This window comes from Hoplias malabaricus, unplaced genomic scaffold, assembly GCF_029633855.1.
Source record: "Hoplias malabaricus isolate fHopMal1 unplaced genomic scaffold, fHopMal1.hap1 scaffold_245, whole genome shotgun sequence".
Classification (NCBI taxonomy): domain Eukaryota; kingdom Metazoa; phylum Chordata; class Actinopteri; order Characiformes; family Erythrinidae; genus Hoplias; species Hoplias malabaricus.
In genome coordinates, this window is record NW_027100875.1 from 1 (window position 1) to 25000 (window position 25000).

The 25000-nt window shown below is 40.5% G+C and overlaps 1 protein-coding gene across 1 annotated transcript; it reads right to left on the minus strand.

The window, feature by feature from the left end:
• Window positions 1-1984: 1984 nt before the first annotated feature.
• Window positions 1985-8780, minus strand: LOC136681999 (G patch domain-containing protein 8). The gene is made up of 3 exons (XM_066658783.1): window positions 8766-8780; window positions 7159-7289; window positions 1985-6201 (listed from the first exon to the last, which is right to left on the minus strand). The coding sequence occupies exons 1-3, from the start codon at window positions 8778-8780 to the stop codon at window positions 2826-2828; spliced, it is 3522 nt and encodes a 1173-aa protein (XP_066514880.1). The 3' UTR covers window positions 1985-2825.
• Between the last annotated feature and the right edge of the window lie 16220 nt (window positions 8781-25000).

Genomic DNA, 25000 nt, shown 5'->3' on the forward strand with positions numbered 1-25000 from the left:
TGTCTGTTTGATGTGCTGTCCTGCTGAGCCAAAGCACCAGGGTGTGGGGCGTGGAATTAGGCCGAGGGCAGGTTGACGCCTCGTCGGTCTCCTCCTCACCCCTCAGGCCTGCCTAGATTTCCAGACTCTCCCAGGGTTCTCACTTAGATCACTGGGAGAAAAAAAAAACATAAAACATACGATCTAAAAGCCACCAGGAGGGAGTCCATATGGCTCGATTGTAGTGGAACTGCTCAGTAGGTGGAGGTCACCAACTGGGACCATTTATTTTCTCTGGTATCTTCATCTCATTCATGTCCCTTCCACTCATCCAACATTTTCTTCTGAAATGAAATCTATTGATGTGTTGTTTGTCCTTCATTTCTTGCTTCGGGTACTGAGTATATGTTGATCTTCAGCTCAGGTGCAGCTGCTTCAGAGTATCATTTTATGGCATTTTAAGGCGAGTTCTAAGGCGATGTGGGTACACAATTGAATGTCTGTGTCCACAATGTTTAATGCAGTATCTTTTAAAAGGGGTTGGTGGGATGAACTCAAAAGCTTTTGGCTAAACTCTGTGTGTACAGCTCTTTCATACATTCTACACATGGTTTGGATTTTTGTTAAAACTCCTTATGAATCCTGTATTAGTAATGCATTATTACATAAATACTTTATATTGACTGCTATAAGCCTGTATAGTTAAGTATAAATAGATATAGCTGCACTCATAATAGTTTTTAAGGTATGAATGCATGACTTTTTAAAAGCAGGTGTTATCCATTCATAAGAACACTGTACATAGTTCTAGGGGTCATTTGTGGTTTTGTGTCATTGCTGTGTGTGTGTGTGTGTGTGTGTGTGTGTGTACATGCCTTGTGTGTAAGAATTGACATGGGCAGAGCCTATCCCATCTGGGAGACTTGTGTGGTGGAAGATAAGGCTCATTATACACAAAGAATTGGGTATTGAGACAAGGCCATTCTGCCAGGGAATAGGGAACAAGGCAATATTTGGGCCTGGTGTATGATGATGAGTGACAGAGGGTCATCCACCATCACACAAGTCTCCGTAACGATGGATACTGCTTTGCCCTGGTCAATTGTCACACACCGGGCACACACACAAACACACAAAACAACAGCCCCACCTACATAACACACCAGTGATACACACCATGGTGCATGATGGGAGCTCCCTTATGAGACACAAGCCCTGCCCATTCTCCAGCACTACTACAGTATGTACAATGTTCTTCTTATAGCTATATCTATTTATGAGTAGTTGTGCATATAGGAGTCAATATAATTATTATTATTATGTATGCCATATAATGCATTATGAATGTAGGGTCCATAGGAAGCATTGCCGTATTTTCTTTTTATCAAATGACCAATGGACAGTCATCACACATTTTCAGCACGCATAATTCTTATTGTTTTCAATAGAGTCTGTACCCAAACATTTATTAAGTTCCTTAAACAGGATCTAGACAATCTAAAGCCCCCAGCTTCATTACTGGATTAGAGGAAAGAGCAGGGCTGACATGCTTCGAGGTAGCAGTGTGGGGAGCTGGCTTCCATGTTTATGAATCATCCATGCTTTTCGCGCCAAAGAGAGTCAGTGGACTGTGCATGCTAGCCTAGCAGACTGGTACCGGAGAGAGTTAATTAACACAAATGCACAGTTGTGTTATTTGGGCACTGCTGGCAACGAATCCCATCATTAGCACACACTCTCATTCCTTCAGATCACTGCGATAAAGCTCTGCTCATTTGAAATGCTGTCTTTGAATGATGTGCTGTGCCCGGAATATACTTGAGGTCTTTTTTCAGACGTGGTAGGGGATTAAAATGCCAACTCATCCAAAATCTTCCTCCAAGCGCAATGGCAATTGCTTTTTCCCTCTCTCCATTTTCTCCACTTCACAGACTATGCAGAAGTCAGAGACAAAATTAAATTAAGGAGACAGCAGTAATGGCAAGATCCAGAAGTTTTCTTTAAATGACATTCAGTTTATTATTTGCCCCATGACATTATATTACAGATGACCAAATATTTGGCTCTAACAAAATAAAGTAAATACAAAGTCTCTGGAACATAATTCAGCCGAGTTCAGTTTGTATGCACCGTCTTTTGCTAAACTTGTCATATTTACATTAGAAAGTACTGTACATAAATACAGTTGAAGGCTTTAGACCTTTAAATAGATTGAAACATTATTGCAACTCCGTACTGCAGCCTATCAAGTCAGTAACTGACCTCACTTCACTGTACTGAACAACAGAGAGAAACAATGTTTGTCTTGTAGGACATGACAAATCATTTGCATGCTACGCTTTAGTATCTACCATTTGTTTTCTTCTTCTTACATAAAATGATGATAATTTTGATGCAGAAAAGAAAATCCTGAACACCCCCCCCTCACCCCAAAACTACAGAGTCATATCCTTCAAATTTGTTTTGGCTCTCAGACCTGGATGAAAATAACCCTCTGATTAGCATATCCCTCAAGATATGCAAATGCGGTGTGTGGTGTACTAATTGAAGGGACTTCAATCAAACTGCCGTCTAAGCATAGGTTACAGCTCAGATTAAGCAGGGGGAAAACATTTACCCATCTGCTCGAATAAATCAAGCTACTGACACATAGAATGGGGTGTTAGAAAAAGGCCAGGACAGGCTTTGTACTGCTGTTCACAGGTATAGAAGAGGAACAAACCAATAAAAAATAAAGAAACAAATAAGACCTTCAAAACACCAAAACCTTTGGCTGAGTCAAAGAAGGATGGCAAGGTTACTCTCTGTCTTCTTTCTTTTTCTTCTTTGCTGTTTGATTCCCAAGACTAGCTGGCAGGACCAGGGTGGTTCTGAAGGTCCTGGCTGTGGAACAGAGGGTGTAGTAGGGGGTGGATTTGCAAAGTACTTGCAGCTGCTATGGCAGCTGCAGCCATGGGTGTTGGAGCAAGTACAGCAGGAAGCAAAGGTGTGTGGGACAGGGGGTGAAGGGCCAAAGCAGGAGGATGAGGGCGTGGGTGGAGAGATGCAGCTGGAATCAAGTGTAAGGGACGGGCTGCTAGTAGTGTTGCAGGGGGAGCTGCAAAGAACGCAGTAGGGAACGAAAGAGGGGTAAAGAGGGATTGTGACAGAGAGGGATGAAGAGAAGGGTTTGCAGTTTGGGAATGGTGGGACACAAAAGATGATGAAGGAGAGGAAATGGACGAGAGTGCTCCATGCTGAAGTATGGTGTATGGGAGACAAGGAGCAGGTACAGATTGATTTGAGGGATCCAGAGAAGGTATAGCTATGTGGGTCATTGGAGACACATCCACAGGTGTTGGAGGTCTTGGCATATCTTGTTGTTCTTGAAGATGTTGCTGCTGCATGTGCTGCTGGGCCTGAAGTTGGAGAAGTCTATACTTCTCGATCTCTTCCGCTGTAAATGTTATTGGCTGTTCTGTCAAGGGAGGGGTGGGACACCTTGATGGTTGATTTTCCACAATCCCTTTAGTGTCCTGTGTAGTTCTGGTAAGGTTTTCACTAGTCAGGAAATTATGTGCCTTTTCTGACCTTGCAAGATGGTTTGCAGTGCTCCCATCAGTGATGTAGGAACATGTTATGGATGAGTTTGAGTTAGGTCTATCTGAGGCTATATGTTCAGGTTTAGATACTACTTGATTTTCAGATGGTTGGATTTGGTTATTGCTACTTTTCTCTTTAAGAATCCCTGTCTGTCTTAATCCTCTCTTTATAGAGGGGAGTTTACCAATCAAAGGGAGTGAAAGTGTACGTGCTCGGTTGCCTGGGATTTTTTTATCAGGTGAAGTGCTCTGCTGTGTCAGATTGGAGGAATTTGAGTTGTGCATAACAGGTTTGTCCTTTGCATTTGATTGACTGTCTGTTTGCATCATCTCTGGTCTTGCTGGAGATACAGGTAAAGGCGAGTAACTCTTCTCTCTTGGTGTAGAATGGGAACTTTTAGTCCTGTTAGGTCTCACTGTTGGCCATGTGAAGTTGCTGTGATGATTTTGGCTATGTGCAGAATAGGATGGCTTCAAGTGAGAGCTGCATTCTCCACTAAGATCTGAAATGCTTGTGGTACTTGAGGAAGCTGGACTTAGTCTGGACCCAGTGCTTGACTGCTCGTATCTCCTGCTATGACTGATATCTGGGTTTAACCAGTCTCTTTCTCTATGCCTCCTGTTTTCAAGGTTTGGCCTCTCATACCACCAGTCTCTTTCTGTGTCCTGGGGTTCTGGGCTGTCATAGACTCTGTAGAAACATATTCTTCTTGTGTCTGGCTTTCGGCAATCCCTATATCTATGTCTATTCTCTTCTAAAGGTCTCTTATGCTTTCTAATACTATATCTCCGTTCTATAATGCAAGGGCTGTCAAAAACCCTAGAGTAGTTCCTCTCGCTGCAGAGTTCTGAGTCTCTGTAATCCCAGCAGTCTCCTCTGTTTTCAGTATCTCTACCTGGGCTGTCTGACATATGCCTGTAACCATAGCAAGGGAAGCTGTAACTGGATTTTCTGATGTAAGACCAGGGCTGGCTATGTCCTCTCCTCCAGGAATAAGAAGAAGCTGACCCAGGAGAAGAAGAGCATCTCCCCCACTGGCAAGCAGGCCATTCCCCATCAGAGCTCAAGTCTGACAGGACACCCCATGAGCCAGACTTGTCACTGCGGGGGGTCACACTGGAGTCTCGTTTAGCCTCATACAAGTTTCCACACCACTGGTAATTATCCTCACCTCCCACTGTGTACTGAACTGTAGTGGGTTGTACAGTCCTCCGTTTTACAGAGCGAAGAGCTGACGGCAACCTCTGACGCTTCCGTCTTTTCTTTGCTGGGGCAGAAAGGGAGTTGATGACGATGCTTTTCAGGCTTAGTTCTGGAGTGTCACTTTCATTCGAAACCTCATCCCGCACTGATCTCCTCCTCTTCCCAGGCCTGCGAATCTTTTCACCATGTCCTCGTTCGCTGCATGGCACGTCTGCCTGGTTGCCATTGAATTCAAAGCATCCTCTGGCAGACGTCTGGGAGCCAAACGCACAGCCCACCCGGTGCCTCCTGACAGCATCTAATTTACGCCTCCGAGCTCTCATCCGCCGCCTGTTTTTGGGACTCTTTGGTTTTGAAATGCCTAATTTATCTTCCAGAATGTACTGGGCCTGCTCCTCAGCTCTGTTGGATTGGTCAGGGGGGCCGGAGACAGCACAGAAATCTGTTTCCTCTACATCTGTGCTTTTGTCTTTGCCCTCTGCAGATTTGAAATTCAAGCACTGTGGGTTGCAACTGTACGAGACACGAGGCTCATCTGTGGTGTACTGCACGAGCTCACAAGGCCATTTTAGTGATGTCCCATCCTTACCCAGAACATGTAGGAAAGAAATAGTTTTACTACTCAAGCTATCCTCTGATATCTCTGCCTCTGTTAGAGAGTTTTTGGCATTCACAGTGTTCTGTTTTATGTCTTCATGTGAGACCTTGTGTGTGTGTTGGCCAGAGGCCATGCCACTTTGTCCATGATAAGTAGGGCTCAGACTGCTTATCTCCATCATTCCCTGTACTCCATTATCTACCTCTTGCTTGGGTCGCTGGCCCTGATCAGCTGCTCTGCCTTCTGGAACAGCTTGCTGCCTTTTAATGTCCATATCATGTGTCCCTTTCCCCTCTGGCTCTGTTGTACTGTAGTTGACACTGATCTCTAGACTGTCCTCCTGATCTGACTGATTTGGCTGGTGCCCTCTATGTAGAGGGCTATTGTCCAGAGCAGTGGGATCTGATGGAAAGTTGTCATCATCAGGACCCACAGTGGGCGAGGGAGATCGGGACCAGAGGGATTGTAGGGCTAGCCTCTGTCGCTGTCGCTGGAGCTCCTGAAGGTCGCTGGCTTCATCCAACCCATCGTTAAACACAGATGCAAAGGAGTCCAACTTTAACTGAGCCCGTTTAGAGAAACAAAATGAGACCCCTGTCCTCGGGTGCCGGTGGTCTTTTGGGAACTGAGGGAGTGGTGAGCAATGCTGAGCTGGGAGTGTGCGCTGATTTGTGGGTGAAGAACCTTTGGAGGTGAGATTTGGAGGGGACAGAGATTCTGTTTGGCTTTGATGAGATGAAGTGTGCCTGGAGATAGGTTTGTCACTGCCATTCTGTCTGATTTTCTGTTGCTGCTGGTCTCTGGCTGGACCCCTTAATTTTGAGCTCCTTCCCTTGTCGCTGTTAAAACAGAACATATAAAGCTGTTACATGGTGTGTATCCTGCATGTGTAGAGTGTTGTGTTAAGGTTAAAGATCACACTTCATTGATTTGCTTTCCAGAACAACAACCATTAAAATTCATGCTATTCATTTTCCAATAAATATTTTACATAGATATGAGAGATCCCAAGCAAGGTATGAAATGCCAGGCAGCCTAGGGGTCCAGGACCCCTTAATTAACCTTTTGGAACCTCTGAAAGACACAAAATCATGTTTAGGGGTTTATAGAACATGTTATAGAGTTATGGTATCTGTTAGCCATAAAGTTTGCCACAAAAATGAATGCCTATATGTGATAGAGCCTGTCACAGGGTGGCACTGTAGCGGATTTGTCAGTTACCTTGCTTCTGCTTAATTGTGCCCACTTTGACTTCAGGAAGGATTAGGACATTAGTTAGATCGGGTGGGTTAGGAGCACAACAATCTCTAAGATGTGCAGGAGAGTGTCCCACCAATACTAGGATTGAGAACCAATAGTTTAAGAGGTAGGATGCATTGTTCCTCCAGTTTGGATCTGCTCCACAGGTTGCAAGGCATTTCCTCACTTAAAGGCAAGGCCAACTTCCTCCCACTGGATGGAGTTTCCTTTCACCAGAGGCATTTCTTTCATGTTATAGAATTTTAGATATCCCTGACCATCTCTGAGAGACAATTGAGATGACGTGGATCAGAAAAAGCAACGGAAAAATAATAAAAGCAAAATGCAGGCACTCTAAATTCTCTAAGTATCTTGAGAACTACTGTACTGTATGTAAGCTAAGTCACCAGTTTGTGACCTTGTGAAAATACAAGGCTTTTAAAATGCTATAATGTAAGGTGAAAAGTGTAAATCCGGTTATATAATGTATGGTGAAAAAGCCTTGCTTTTGAAGTGTCTTGAAGAGCAGAGTACATAATGAATGTGGTGTGCCTCACCTGTCCCTCTGCTGCTTGAGCAGGGCGAGCTGATGGAGCCGTTTGATTGCTCTCTCCTGCTTCCTCTCATCCTTCCAGCTCTTAGACGAGACGTTGCGAGCGAACTCTCTCTGTTTCAGCTCCTTCAGCCTCTGCCGAGACAGACACAAGAAGCAGGCCTTACAGCTGTGCGAGTCTCATTTTGGCAAAGATCAATGAGACAACAGACATTTTAATCAATGTATGAAGCAGCCAGCATCCTCCGGAGCCGGGGAGCACCTTGTCTACGATGTTGATTTATTTAAAAAATAAAAATCCTAACCAGCCGATATCATTTGCTGCTTTGGCTCAGCTACACGTTTCCTCTGCAATTTCGGCATCTCCCACTGCTGCTGTTATTATGGCACATATATACACAGCAATTCCCCATACAGAGAAGCCACTTTGAAGATTCACAAAGCACACGGATGGATGTCTGTCTGTTTATCAGCTGCTTCCTCCGGGAGTGGAGGGAGAAAATGAATCAAAACAAAATAAACAGGATATCAACAAAGTCTAAATGCAATCAGAAAACAATAAAAATGTCAGTGGCATCTGCGTACGCTCGGCAGACACGAAGGGGAGGCGTTATGAGCACCGCCAGATCCTTCTGACTCCACACAGCGGGGATATAAAAGAGATTTGACTGTTTGATTTGACTTCAGGGCCACTATATTCCTCTTTTTTCCCACGAATCTGCTGCTGTTTCATTCGTTTCCTGCAATAAGCTGCACTTCTACATAAAAGCAGGGGTGGAATAAAAACACCATTGGCCTTAATTGACACCAGTCAAAGAGTTGCTGGCGCTACTTTCGGCTTGTGCTGCAAACTTCAAGCACTTTAGTTACTCGGCTTGTCATTACACCAACCTACACCATCTTCCCACACACATAGATACACATAAACACACACACACAGAGCAATTTGAGGAGGTGTGAGTAGAGTGCCGTGAGGAGAATGATGCCGTTCTGCTGTATCATGGTGAATGCTGACAATCCACGATGGCACTCTGGCAAGGGCCCAGCTTCCCGTGGAGACAGACAGAGAATAAAACACTAATGATGCGTGCTTTAAGGGGGTAAGGGAGCTTCGTTTCAAAAAGAGTGTGCACGTTACTATAAACAATATAATGTGAGTGCAAGAAACTCTGGAGGCCTAGACATACGCAATACGGAAGCAAACATAAAGTAAACAACACATTAAAAGGGAACGCGAGAACATTACGAGGGATCACAAGAAAACGAAAGACCCAAAAACATTCAGGGAGAACAGGATAAACAGAGAATGTAAAACATTTATGGACAATACAGCAACTGTAACACAACGTCCAGCCTAAGGGGACCAAATTACAAGTATAAAAGCATCTTTTAAGGGCCCCTTAGTGATCATCCCTCTGTGCCCTCTGAATGAAAATCGACGAGCACAGTTTACTTTTTTGACCTGGTTTGGTTTAACCTTCCTCCTGTGTTATCTTTCTGTTACCATCGCTTATGTTAATGGGTCGATTTTGACCCATGTCTTAAATCAGCCATAAGATCACCCTAAAAACAATTAATTATCAACCAACTTGTTTCCTACGTCTTGTTTACCTCATTAGGCTTCATTATCCATGAAAAGACTGGTTTTGATTTTTCATTGCTGCAGACTCTAAACTGGAGATGTACACTCTACAAAACACCAACTCTAAACTGACTGGGCCTTACATGTCTGGACATGTTTGTCTTTCCTTGTTTTGTGAAACAGGCAAAGATAGAAGCCCCTAACTGAAGCCCAAGTGGTTATAGGAGGAGCTAGCTGTAGGCTGTTGGTTAATGAGCATTTTCTAATTTAAAATTATAATTTAATTTAAAAAAAATAATATATATATATATATATATTTTTTTTTTTACTAAATTATAAAATGCTTGTTAAATGCTCGTTAACCAACAACCTACAGCTAGCTCCTCCAACAACCACTTGTAGGAATAATAATAATAAATTAAACAAAATGATATATATATATATATATATATATATATATATATATATATATATATATATATATAATTTTTTTTAAAATAGAATTTCAAAATGTCTTGATGCAATACAAATTTATGGAGTACTTGTATGCATTTAAAACCTAAAAACAAACACGAGGAAGGTTAAGCTGCTGATAGAGACATCCAGGTTCAATAAGTCAGAGGTGAATCAGAGCTTTCTGTGTGCCACCATGTTTCCTATCACTGTATGAACGATACGGAAGGCTTTCTTTATTGTTGGAAGTGCTGTGTTTGTTACTAATTGAACAAAAGTTATATGCTAAAACTGTTCTTGCGTATGTGTTTTGTTGTTCAAAATTACATGGGTTACATACTAACCAAATAAATATACAGCGTTTTTTAGCCTAAACCACCTTCATTACTTATCAAACACATGCCATCTGTGACATGTCACATTATTAACAAAGGTCAAAGGTCAGATGACATGGCAGAAATAGCAGCCAATCAGGCCACTGTGGAAAGGGATGTGATCACTGCTGTCCAAAACCTGTTGTGATTTGACTCACTAGGCCTTCATAATAAAAGCCTTCTTTGAATAAATAATGCAGAAGAATAACTTTTGGATTCATAGCTCTGACTGGATGGCACTATTCATTCATTCATTCATTGTGTGTAACCCTCATCCAGTTCAGAGTCACGGTGGGTCCAGAGCCTACCCAGAAACACTGGGTGCAAGGTGAGAACACACACTGGACGGGGCACCAGTCCCTCACAGGGTGATACACACCTATTTAGATGACACTGTTTAGAAGAATATGTGGGAGAATTTTACCTCTCTCTAAGTAACAAGCATATGATCTAAGTATTAAAATCATACATTAATTCTGACTTACTGTTTGGCAAGCAACAGGTGACCATTCATTTGTTCATTCATTTTCCTTGAATTTCCCCTGGGGATCAATAAAGTATCTATCTATCTATCTATCTTCTATAACCACTTCATTCTGTGTCACAGTGGGTTTAAAGCCTACCTGGAATCATTGGTTGCACACTCTGACAGGCTGCTGGTCCATCACAGGGCTTCACACACTCACACACTCAAACATATGCTTTTTATTTTTTGCCAGATCAATTACTATTCCGTTCCTCATTTGCAAATTAAGCCCCGCCCATATCCCAGCTGAGACACAACACCCATTCAGGACACCTTATTTTGCAGTAATTCCCCAGCACACAGAACCACGCACATTGGCACAGCTACTGTATGTACACACCAACACACAATGCTCTGGGGTCTAGTGTTTCTCACCATCTGCTCAAAGGGTCGCACAAACACAAACACACTCACAAACAAACACAAACACAACATGCAAATTTTCTCCAAGCAATCTGCTCTGTTCAAATAACATTAGAACAAACCCGAGGAACATTCGTCTAACCTCCTCAAAGGCTCACATGCATATGCCACTAAATGCTGTCCCTCTTGAGGACACGATGGGCAAGTTATGGATTTCTTGAACACAAATGTCAGCAATCTCCTGGTACTCACACACCAATGAAAAGGATTGTCATTTTTACGTCCTGAGAAAAGCACCTCTTAACACTCGTATGCCCTTTTTGGATGGGATTAGTTTTATGTGGGGAGCTGGGGATGGATGTCAGTAATGTTTGTTGTGGATTTGCACACTGTCATGTGGTGGTATATAGGGGAGGTCAAAGAGCAATGAACAGGGAGGAGGTAATCGCAGGAGACTTTTAAGTAACAGAAAAAGGGAACTAAACAGAGAGACAAGGGAATTAGACAAAGACTACTAAACTTCACTTAGCAAGACTAATATAACTCATAGAACCAAAACAATACAAAGATCTTGAAACAAAAACAAAGAACACTAAACAAGGCTAGACACTAAACAAAAACTAAACACAAAGGGACTAATACTAAACAAGACTAAAAACAGAGAAATTAAACAAGAACAAAACAGAACAGGCTAAACACTTAACAGATGATGAACACAAAACAGAGGCTAACGTATAAACAACAAGGCTAAACACAAAGGCTAGGACATTAAACACAAGAGCTAAACACTGAACACTGGGCTAAACACTAAACAAGAACAGATCTAAAGGGGCAAGACACTAAACCACAAGATAAACATTAAACAAGGCTAAACAAGAGAACACAGACTAAACAGAACACCAAAACTTAGCATCTTAGAATCTTACACACGGCCATGAACCACAAACACACATGCAATCACAATGTCCCACAACCAGGAAACACTGACATGGACTATAAAAAGACTACACAAACATGAAACACCTGGGACAGATAACGAGGGGGCAGGAACACAAAGGAAGCACAAGAGGGAGGAGCAAAGGCGGAGACAAATGAGACAGACAGTAGGAACACACTAGACCGGGCTATACACGACACACACGATAAGGAATCTTGGTGAAAACGAAAGTGATGGGATTTGCTACTCGATTCATTGTCTGCCATCAGACACAGAGCTAGTGGAGTTTTTAGACTGTCAGTACTGTTCTGAGAACAGCCCTCCCACCAATAATATCCATCTTTCAATGACCTTATCTTCTAGTCCTTCAAAATTAATAAATCCTAATCTCTCCCACAGTTATTATAACTGATAATAAAATGGCCGAACGGTAATTAATGAGTATGACACATGTTCGTAACACGTCTGTTGGTTGCGGTGCGCGAAACCTACCAACAGCTACCAGAAATGATTCTCTTCTGAGTGATTTAAGCATGGTGAGTTGTTCAGCATCTGAGCTTATCCTCGCTCTTGAACCATATATTTCATCACTAAATGCCTCCTCCAGCTCTCCTCCATTCTCAAGAAAACTTGTGAACAACTCCTTTTCCCCAGGATATGATGGAATACTCCCCCACATGTCAGTTCGGACAGGATTACTATAACCTTAGGTTATTTTTACTGCTGGTTTTATAGTATGTAAAATGCTCAGGAATCTTTCCTGAAATAGGAGCGCACACTTCAGAAAAATATCTGAAATGGTGTGAAACAGAGCTGTCCAATATTTCAGAGATGTGTTGGAGTGGTTTATGTAACTCAGAGCTAAATACCTGACATCAGTTGACCACACTGTTGTACTCATAGCTAAATGCAATCAAATCATCACAGAAATGTTACTACTTTTTATGTGAAGTTCTTGGAAACAGTGCAAATCACTGATAAGTGGGTGTTTCAGGTGCTCTTTTATTTTTCCAAGAGACAAGAATAGAATCATTTTAAATATGCAAATTGCAGACTAATCATTGTCAATTTCAGTAAAAAAAAATAAAAATATCAATACCTAAATCACACTCATGATGATTCATCAAGTAACTGCGATGGCCCTAATTATGACATTTGAATTGAGCACACGGCCGGTGAAGTGGACATTTATTCAATTGTCTAATTAAAATGGTGCCTGCTAAAAAGCATATTGTGGTCTGCAGGAATTTGGAGCACACCGCATTGATTTCCGCGGTGAGCAAAAACAATTCCTGCATCAGTCACTGCTTCTCTGTTTTGCAGATGTTGCTGCCCAGACACATCGCAGTGTTTTTTTGGCAGGTTGAGGCATTTCCTATCTAAAGCCAAACTCTAATTTCCTCACCCTGGTGATTGAGAAGACCCATCATCCTTCAATTCACTGCTAACGTTGATGAGCACATTTAAACGCAGTGTTCATAATTAGTTTTGAATACTCTTGTATTCATGATGCTTTAGATTTTGCCCTTGAAAGATCGTTTCAAATGTCAGAGAAACAGATGCCTCATGAATAATTGACAGGCTCCGGAGAACAAAAGACCGCCTGGCTGGAAGGTTTCAGCAGAAAATTCTGTGTTTTCAAACTTGGAAGTCGCTGTAAGGCCTGCTACCTTCCTCTTGCTGTCTTGTGTGGCACAAAGAGAAGAAAGGTGTCTAAGCACCGCTGTCGCAGTGGCACTGGCACAAACACAGTTAAGTGGGGCAGCTGTGGCCTTAAGGATAGAGGAGTGGGCTCCCTCAACATTCGCGGCTGAAGTGCCCTTGAGCAAGGGACCTAACCCCCAACTGTTGGACCTCAGATGTTTTTGTTTGTATACCAGAAATATATAACATAGTTGCAAGCTATTTCAACACTCACATTGTGGGGATTTGTCTTCCTTGTGAATCAGATGGAGCCAACTCTAATCCTAGGACACCCAGCATTGGACGCCTGAGACATCACCAGTGTCTAGGTGTGGGTGATAGGCCCAGCACCACGGGGAGCCCCCCGAGAATAATATTTACGTGAACGTACACTGATTTCATTCATTCATTGTCTGTAAGCACTTATCCAGTTCATATTTCATTTTTTAAAGATGCAAGACTCACTGTGTCTGCGGGGGTTTCCTCTGGATGGTCTTGTTTCCTCCCACAATCCAAAACCACATAGAATAGATTAGTAGGTAGTAGATGATAGCATCGCAAATCGAGTCTGAGGTAACTCAACAGGTCAGTGAGGAAATTATGTGATGATTGAGACACATAGTTTGCATCTTCCATTTTTTGTTAGCTGTAAGCACCTGGCAGCTACGCTACAAACCTGAAAATGCAAAGTTTGGACACCGCACATGTGTTGGCTGATTATTTGCTGAGCTATTCCTTTAAATCTGTAACACTGTGGCAGGACAGGGGCTCCCAAGTGGTCTGTCTAAGTGCTGGCCCTTTTGTCCAGAGATCGCAGGTTCAGTCTCTAACGATGCCTCAGACATCTGTGGCTGGGAGTTCAAGAGAGCATGGTGGGAGTTGATGAGCACATTTAAAAGCATAATTAGTTTTCAACTCGCTCATATTCATGGCACTTAAGATTCTGTCCTTGAAAGATCATTTCAGATGTTGGCAAAACAGCTGCTACATGCTATTAGCTCTGTTTTACATCTCACTTTATGGTTTGGTACTGCAATTTAATGTGAATGCCCTCTCTTTCTCCTCGAAACATTGTTGCCATCCCTGCCATTGGGCAGTTGTTTGCTGATTTAAGAGCAGTAGCATTTAGAGTTCTCCTTCAAAAGTGTTGAACTGGTTTGGGATGTTAGCGATGTTAGCATCAGTTTGAAAACATGCTCTGTTAAAAGAAATAAAAATTAAATAAAATTACGGTAAAATCATATAAAATCATAGGAGCTGCTGTTGCTAGAATTTCACTCTAAAATATATGACTGAAAAATATATTTTACGTTTTTGAAAAACTGTATTATTTACAACATAATACTCTGAAAACCTATAAACTGTAACATATATTAACTATATTATATATTAATGATATATAATATATATATATATATATATTAATATATATAAACTATAAAAAGGACCCACTTTATATTAAGTTTCTCTGAACAACATATGCAACAACAATGTAACTAATGATTAATTAGTACCTGTTACAGATGTATTAGAGTACTAAAGCTTATGTAATTATATATGTGAATCAACTTCAGTTTTTTTTACTTTTGTAAGTGGATCTTTACAGTTGTAACAGCATATTCTCTCTTATGTAATTACACATTTGTGTAATTAAGATAGTAATTATACTGGAACAAGATTTTTTTTTATTTCCAGACTCCTTTTTTGGTAGGGTTGTAATAACTTATATTAAGACATTAAACATGATTTGCCGTAGTTTCTAATATTTAGCTAATATTTATGTTATTGTTGAGATATTGTCACCAGTTTCAGCTTTAAACCATTCTGTAATGTGATGGTTTAGCAGATGTCCAATATTGCATAATGTAACATTAATGTGTTACCTTAATATTACTAAACATAAAATACAGTCGTTTATTAACCTTTTATAATTAAGTTTAATTCTCTGATAAAATGATGAATGTGTTGACAAGTTCCTGTCACTATTAGGATACATGTCCTAAATACCTCTTAGTATATGCAATTCTGTAGTAATATCATTGTGTTGCAATAAGATAAGTAGTAGTTTTATTTGAATTTGTCTTTAATTATTAATTATTTCAGGTTAATAATGTAAAAGTTGCACTTTAAAATAAATGGGCAGGTCCTGTGTAGTTGGTATGTAAGTACTGTGTAATTACAAAAAGGTTTAATTGGATATGATCAGGTTCCCATGTCACAACACAGTCATTCCGCATTAATTATGTAAATGTTACACTTAAAAAAAGGGGGGCTGTTCCTGTGTAGTTATGTAGGTACTGTGTAACAATTGTGTGGTAATATAGACATTGTTTACTGGTAATAATAACGCAACACGTTTAAATCATTTTATAAATGTTACATTGTGAAATAATGGACATCTGCTGAACTATCACATTACAGAATGGTTAAAAGCTGAAACTGAAACTATCACAAATCCAGTTTGATGTCTTAATGTAAGTTAATACATACCTGCCAGAAAAGGCTTCTGGAACAAAAAAATCGCGTTCCAGTCTGATTACTAAAGTAATTACACATGTTATTACATGTGTGTAATTACATGAGAGAGAATATGCTGTTACAACTATTAAGATCCACTTATGTAATTACAAAAGGCAAAACTGAAGTTGATACACGTATGTAATTGCATAAGCTTTATGTAATCCATATGTAACATGTACTAATTCATCAGTAATTACATTTTGTTGCATATGTTTGTTCATGTGTTACTACACAGTTATTAGATACACTTAATATAAAGTGGGACCAATAAAAAAAGACCTGTTTTTTACTTACTGTTAACATGTAAATAGTGTGACCAATGCAGGAATGGAGATTGAGACATAGCTATACTGAGAACAAGTGACCTTTATACAGCTTTTAAAAGGGTGAGGAAAAGATCCAGGGGGTGCCACACTCCAGTGGTCAGACAGGCTGATGGTGAATGCCCTTGACCAACACACATCTCGTTACACGCCAACACCAAACACGTGCAAAGACAGACAAACACCTAAACGCAAAAAGCCCCAAACAAATATAAAAACCCACAATAAACTCTAAACATGACAGCAAACATGGAGCCACTAGGCATGCTGGGAGATCCCCTATGAATCCCAGCTTCTCCCAGTCCTTGTACCACCCAATGGTTTGTGTATTCAACAGTGACAAAAATACAGTGTTGTCTGTTAGATGAATATTACAGAATATTTCTGTTTATACACAAAGTGCAAGAGTATTAAACATTGGAATAATGAATTTTTCCAGTAAATACATTTAAAAGTGTGTTTAATTTACAGCATTTCACTGGTGTAGAAATTGTATTAAAACTTATTAGAGTTTACAGTCTTTTACTATGGTTTTACATCTTTTCACTATATAATATATGGACATTTGTCAAAGTGTGTTGGTGTAGCATGAGTGTTGGAGGTTCGCAGCCAAAGGGGAAGCCTAACCAGAGAATAGAAACTTGCTATGATGGAAAATGGGTCATAGAGCCCTAACTTCATAGCAACTTGATGGTTACACATTGTCTTCAATGTCATTACTTAATAATGAGCCTTAACTCTCAATGTGGCTGGATTAGGTATCTTTTCCTGTGCCTTTCTAATGGTTTAATTGTTACAGCACCATGTGCTTGTGAAGATACAGTGGTCAGTATTAGCTTTCAGGTACAATGGTGGTGAGAGTCTGATCTACATGTTGATTGGTCAAAAAGACCTCATGATGTTATTTTGGTAAACGTTTACAAACACTCAAGGTGTAACCTCCTCTGTGTGGAGAAGAGGTGGGTTTTTCCACAGGAAGCCATTATTGATTCTGGGAGTTAGGGTCTGTGGCCTGTCGCATTACCTGTGAAGCCCCAGGTCCGGCCCAGATGGCGGTGGAGCAGTAACCACCTAAGACAGCGGCTGAGCAAGGTTAATGAGCAAAGCCGCTGTTCCCTCGTTCCCCTCGTTGACCTTCACCCTCGCCGTACTTTTAATCAATCCTGTTTTGTGCTAAAGATCAAACACTAACAGGCTAATCGATCTGAGGCCTGTCTTCTCAGGAGATAGGCCAGAGAAACGGACCTATTTCTCTGGCCAACTATTGATGAGCAGGCCCAAGTCTGAGCTTGTTTAATGAGAACATGAAGTGAATGATCATCTGTATCATTATGAATATTTATTTAGCTGTGTAGATAACTGTCCTGTGGAGATAAATCTTCATGATCCCTTTGTGAAATTAGGCTAATCCTATATATTTTTTTTATTTATTTCCTCTTGAGGTCCACTTATGCCATTTTTGGTGATCTATTTACAAATGGTTTCCTCCCACAGTTCAAAAACACGTTGTTAGAAGGATTGGTGACCAAAGGGTCCATGGGTGTGAATGTGTAAGTGTGTGTCACCCTGCAAAGGACTGGTGTAGGCTCCTACCATGACCCTGAACTGGATAAGTGGTTATAGTGAATGAATAAATGAATGAATGAAACAGTTATGTACTTTGTTATTTTAAATCCAATATATATATATATTTGTGATTACATTTTTATATAGATTTTTTCAACACAGACTCGAAAAAGAAAAAGAAACAAAGACGCACATGGAAGGGAGGAAGACAAAGAGTGAAAGAATGTAACACACTACATACAATTTCACAAATCAGCCAACATGTCTGTGGTACTGTGGATCGGGTGGTCTGGAGGTCCCTTTTTGGGAAGCGTCTAGTTGATGGAAAGAGGTACTACAGAGTCAGGAATAGTGTTTCTCCAACAGTGGGTGATTTATTGTGAGGACCGAAACCACGGAAACAAACATGCAAAAATAGTTGACAAATGATATTTACAAAATATATACACTAATTACAGTCTTTCAGGAAGGACAGCTAATTGTAGTGGATCTTGCTACCACTAGTTACACTGGATAATGTAATAATTTAACCCAAGTCCGTAACTAAGTTCCAGTCGTGGGGAAACCAAACAAACAAAGTCGTTCCTTCCTCCCTCTTTAGGTTTCCCACCCCCTTATATACTCCATTAGCCCCGCCCTGGAGTAAACCAAAATGAGTATTATAGCACTAGGGGTGTACTCCTAAGAACGTTAAAATATAAACACATTTACTTTCTAAGATAACCGGTTAGATCTTGATACATGCATACCATCCCAGATGTTATAGGTAAATATAATCATTCAGTTGTATAATGAAAAGTATTAACCATGTTGTTCCCATTTACAGGTTCACTGGCTCCCCCTACACCAGCTATTTACCCTAGTCCACTTAGGACTATAAAAGCTGGGTGACCTGTTCCCTGCCACTCCTAAAAGGGCACAGGTAAGTACCAGTCTTCTATATTTAAGTGTTCTTTTCGAGTCTTTTCAAAGGAAGTGTCTTTGGTATGTTGTTTTAGAGAGATGCTGATGTGTTGGGCCAGCCTACATGATCACAATGTCTTTAACAAAAGCAATAGCTTCTCAACTGTAACGGCCTTAGCATGATGTAGCCTGGAAGTAGCTCGCTCCAACAAAAGTACATCCAAATAGTAATGCAAAAACACAGAGTTTAAACACACAACAGACTCCACATGGAATTTAAGAAAAGTTTTCTTAACCGCAGTTGAATCCAATAATCTGTACTAAATCGCTACTAATATACAATCTAAATTATATTATGCTACACTTAAAGTGTACTGAGTATACGAGGTGTTGTTACTGTTCAACCCGATATCATGGCTGAAACGTGCCTATGGTACTAAAACACCACACTACGTTAAACTTCATATGTGCCCCCTAGCCTATAAGATGGCTTGGAAAAGTGCATGCTGAACCAAAGCATTCAAGTAGAAGATTATTTTACTTTATTTTACTATTTATTGTTAATTAAAAAATCTTATTATTATTATTATAATAAATGTCACTAATACAAAGGATCAAACAGAGGCCCTAATGTGGGTCAAATGATCAAACTGTGTTGAAAAAAAAAAGCCACTAATTAAAAAACAAGCCTGTCCCCCATTACCCATAGCCAGTGTCACAGAGGTTTTCCTGATATTTCAAAAACAGGAAAGCCCACAATACATACGTTTATCATTGGAAGGTCTTGAGAAGCTTTGGTGCTTCATATCAATGTCTTTGTTTACAATAATAACAAAGAATAACAAACTATAAAAATAGTTTATCTTCTCAGTGGCTGACAGTGTGTCTATGATCATGGAAAGCCTGTTATTTTCTGTTCGTACAAAGCTACAAAACTGAAGCACTGTGTTGAGATGACATTAAAGCAACTCGTTTACCAGAAAGCAACAAGATAACGTTTAAGTTTTTGAACATGTCTAAAACCAAGCACCTTATCATTTTATCAACCAAGTAATCAACACTTGATAAAGAAACAGGGCATCACTGGCAACTAGATATTTATTACTGACTTACATTTCTATAAGGGTCTGACTGATAAAACGGTACGGTAACAAATTCACAGCCTCGTTTATTTTGAGTAAGACCTCGCTCTGGTGTTCTGGCTTTAATAATCCAGATTTTGTTCATTTTCGTGTTAAACTAGGGTGACCATATTTGAGTTTTCAAAAAAGAGGACACATGGGGCAGGTTGGCAGCACAAATGCTTCCATAACCATGTAACTATGCTGCTGAATTTAATACATCAACAGATACGCTTTAACAAGATAAATAACAAATGCCTTTTTGGACTTCCATTCAACATTTGGCCTTAAGCAAAAATAATATTTTTGTCATTTCTTGACAGTTTATTATCAGTGAAAGCTGTTATTTTCTGTTATACCACACTTCAAAACGGAATCCCTGTGTACAAGCGACTTGTTTACACCAGAAAACTCATGATCTTGACAGAAACTGATGAGTTTTTTAAACGATACTAAATCCAAGCACCACACCCAGAAGTAATACAGACTTGATAAATGATCAGAGCATCACTGGGGTCCAGACATTTATGTAAAAATACAAATATTTCATATTTTATAAGGTCTGACTGATAAAACGTGCTGTATGTGAGAGCTGTAATTCAGTATCTCCCCTGTTCTGATTTTAATAATCCGGAGAGTTGGCCTGTTTTCTTCTAAAGTTAATGTTAAACAGAAAAACTGCGCAGATGTAACTTGATTAACTCGTCAGAAAGTCAATAACGGTCAAGTGTGTCCGTGTATTTGTGTCGTTACAGGGACAGAAGTGACGACTGTCAGTTTTTTTAAATACAGAGCAGAAAGCGAAAAGCTCGTGTGACACAGAAACTCTTCCAAATACGAAGAAGAGACTAAGATAAATTACCTTAACAACTTTCAACACATTTCTGTTCAAGGCTCCAGTAAAACACTGAGCTGCTCACCGCGGTGGATGGTGGACCTACAGCACTGAAGCAGCGCAAACCTGTCCCAACTCAGCCCTCAACTTTCTAACACTTGAACACATTTAATTTTTTTAGGTCCCAAAAAAGAGTACTTCTCCAGTGAAAAGAGGACCTCTGGTCACAGCAGAATGGTTCCAAATTCAGGTAACGACCTGGAATGTAAAATATGGCTGAAGTAACAACAGATGGTGTAGTGGTGCACTGGCGCCACCTTAAATTCTCTCTGTGAATAATGGCTGAATTAACAGTTCCTACTCACGAATGCGCGTTTCATCATTAGGTGTCATTCAGTCAATCAGTAAACGCATGTGCCTCTTCTAGGGCGGTCCGGCAAAAACAGTAACCCAGAATATGACAATACAAAGGATATAAATATATTTAAGGTGTATTTGAAGTCTTAGAAAATATGAGCTGAGAATGGGGTTGATATACTGGAAAATTTTGACGTACTACATCAAACGTTTAGAAAAAGCGAGCGTAATTTAGTTTTCAGCGATATGGGCCCTTTAATTGCCAATAGCGTTATCTTGTATGTCTTACAAATTTGTGCACTGCTTTCTAACTTATCTACTTTCCTCAGACAGGATATGACAGACCTCAGAGGCGTTTATGATGGTAATAAAAACCCGGGTGATAATAAATCTCTGTGAAAATATGAATATAGACCACAGATGCTATTCCACTCATAGTTAATGTGTAGTGACAAACAGTGAGATAAATCATATGCGAAGCATAAAGCAGTGGCATTCCTCTTCATGAGATTACTGTATAATAGAGAGGAATAATCAGAGTTAATCAAACATAACCTAGACATAATGAATACAGTTGTAATCACTGAGTACTGACACACACACACACACAAACACACACACACACACTCACACACACACACACACTCACACACACACACATCAGCACAGTGTTAAACCTTTAATTTGCAATTATTTGCTAGTGGGTCCACACGTCAATTCCACTCTATCGACTCTACTTCACAAAAAAACAGCACTGCTGGCGTTTTTAAACCCTGTGTCCATTCACTGTCCACTCAGCAGTGGACACAGGACATTGTCGGCTGCATGTTTTTGGTCGGTGGACTATTCTCAGTCCAGCGGTGACACTGATAGGTTTAAAAACTCCAGCAGCACTGCTGTGTCTGATCCACTCGTACTAGCACAACCCGCACTAACAAACCACCACCACATCAGTGTCACTGCAGCGGAATAATCCACCACCACATCATACCTGCTCTGTGGGGTTCCTGACTATTAAAGAAGAATGGAAAAGGGGGCTAAAACATATCCAGAGCAATAGGTGGACTGCATTCTGTAATTGTAGAATTATAAAGTGCTCGCAATGCAACAAGGACCCTAGGCCCCTGAAGCTAAATCTGAAAGTAATGAGTCCAGAGTTTTAAGTGCTGCTATCAAAGTACATGGTTTCAAAGTTTCTCAGCATACACTTTCATCCCCTAGAATCAAGCACTTTTAAAATAACAATGTGATACTGGTATAATTAAGCAATTAAATTAAGCTGCTGCAATCATTGCCGCCGCTCCATTTCCCTAGTACAGTTGGAATCAATTTCAGATTGATTCCTTCTTTTCATTCCACTTCTTCTTAGAGGGCTCTCCAGAAAGTGCTCACTCTGTGTGGCAGGGGCATGCTGCGAGCAATCAACACTCGGCGAAAGGTTCCACCTGAGGCTGGAGCTCCTAAGGGGCAGCAGGATGCTGTAAAATCTCATCCGACATCTGAAACTGACCATGCCCTCTGCCTCTCAGCCTGGATTAGCAGCTTTGTCTAACACATTAGGGCCTTAATCGACTTAAGAGGTTCTGACTTGGAGGTGTCTCCCGGATAGGCATCTCACTAGAAACATGGCCACATTGAGCTGTCTATCCAGTTCATGTGGGTAAAGAAAGGTGTGTGTATGTTTGTGTGTGTGTGTGTGTGTGGTTCATCAGTTCTGCTCCATCAGCATTGTGGAGACAGCTGTCGTCTCCACAGTCATCAACGCCACTCAACACTGCCATGTTTAATTGCGTTAGCCGTAAGTGACGTGGAACTTTTAGCGATGTGGTCAGTCCTGAAATGAACCATAGTGCCTCAATCATTCAAATACATGATTTTGGAAGCACTTAACCATTAAAATCTTAATGTTTTGGGTTAAAATGGACTGTCTGACTGTTAAGTGCTCTTCCATTTTCAGCCGAAATCTGATTAGCCATAATATGTCTGGTGTTGGAAGTTTGCTACCATTTGTTTACTCTAAGTTATACTATAGGTCCAAAATGTAGACGCCTCTTTCCATTACTCTAATGGGGAAACAACGATGCACAGGGAAGGGAGGGAAAATAAAGGGAAAAAAGAGTGAAAGAATGTAACACACTACAGAAAATTTCACAAATCAGCCAACGTGTCTTTAACAAAAGCAATGGCTTCGGACCATCTCTCAACCGTAGCAGCGGTTAGCATGCTTAGCATGATGTAGCCTGGCAGTGGCTCACTCCAATAAAAGTACATCCAAATAATAATGCAACAACACATACAAGAGTTTAAACATACAAGAGACTCCACATAGAATTTAACCCTTTGTGGTCTAAGGACAATTTCTCAATTTTCAGAAATTTGCCTTTAAAATACTTGTATTATAATTATATTGCCCGCATGTTTTATATCAAAATGTTCAGAACAATCTCAGCTCTCTCGTTAAGAGAGGCCCATGTGATCTAGAGCATTTTATGAAGCGATAATCTGTCTCTAACCCTGAAAAACTTTATAACTCTTCTGAAAACATCCCTTTACTCGTGTGGATGAATATTTTTGGTGATTGTGAGTCTAAGAACAAGCGAATCCACCAGTAAGACACGGCGAGAGGCAGAGGAGGCGTGACTCAAGTTTATTCATGGGTTCGTAACTCGGAATGTACAGTATCACGTACAGTCTCGATAACGTGATCGAAAGAGCAGTTTCTGCACATTCAGAGAGTGTTTGAACTGTATTTCTGCGCTGTGCTATTGCTAAGGTATTAATAGAAACATTGTGAATGGTCCTATTTGACGTACCGGCACGTTTTTCGACCCCAGAGGGTTAAGAATAGTTTTCTTAACCGCAGTTGAATCCAAAAATTTGTACTAAATTTCTACTAATATACGATCTAAATTATATAGCTACGCTTAAAGTGTACTGAGTGTACGAGTCGTTGTGACTCTTATAATACAATTCAAGTATATTTTTCTATTATTGCCCCATTTAACTCTAAAAAAGTGTGCTAAGTGTGGTCAATGCAGGTACAGGCCTAATCACAGCTCTGTAGAAAATAATTGCAAATACAGTGGGGTTAGGCCTCTGACCACAGCCATTTCCTGTAGTTGATATATTGTCCCGGAAATAATTGCGATAATTGATATTGTCATTTTATGCTACAAATATACAGTTAATGTAAAGTCACACACTGTTCTTTGTTTTGTATTGTTCATGTTTCTGTATTGCTATCCATTGTCATTTGCTTTGTTCCTGGCTTTGTTTTGGTCTGTGACTCTGCGTTTCTGCAGTTTCTTGTGTTTTCTGTTTCTTCATTTCTCCTGCCTTTGCCATGTCCTGTAGTTACACTTGTCACCTGTGTGTACTTTGTGTCCTTGGCATTGAATGTGTTCACCTGTCCCTTATAGACCTTGCTTGTGTATTCATTCTCCGTTATGTTCCTTTTATTTTCGGCATTGCTTTCAGTCCAGAATGACATCACTTGCTAAAATACTGGTGATGTTTATGCCAGTGAACACTATGGGCATTACTAATGTCCGTATATTGTATAATAAGTCAATGATATCATTATTGTGACAGGCCTAAATGGGATTCTCTGGATCAGCTGAACATGAGCCAATTTTCACAAAGCCCAATGCCAAGCACCTAGACTTCCAAAACTTTTGGCATGAGTTTGTGTTGGGTTTGTGATCCAGAACTAATCATTGAACACCAGTACCTGATCTCACAAACATTTAGGTGGCTGAAGGAAGTCCTCACAACAGTAGGTAATGAGATGAGTAGTGTTTGTTACAGCCATGTGGGGCATAGTGCCTATTAACCTAAGTAAAACGAATGATTTGTGGTATGAGGACAATGTTGTGCATGGATCTTGCTTTAAAACATTTTGTGTGTGTGTGTGTGTGTTTGTGAGCTGACTCTGCATGCTCTAGTTCCTCTGTTCTGCTGTACAGAGCTGTGACAAGCTGCTCTGAAGTTAAACCATAGTGCACAGGTATGCAGCTCTGCTCAGTCAGTCTACCAAAGTTGACCTGACACAAGCAACAAGTGTGACCACAGCATGGCTTCCGGATCCTCAGCCCTGTGTAACCCCAGTGATTTCCATGCTCCAAAACACCTCGTTCTGTCCTGAGTGGTTACTGTTGCTTTCTTATGCTTGTTAAATGCAATTACCACATGTGCCAATGTGAATGTAATATACCATATATCCAGCTTCCTGAACTCTGAGGAACCCCTAAAAGTCAGAAACATGAAGGGAGAGAACCCCTGGACATGGAAAACCTGAAGGAAG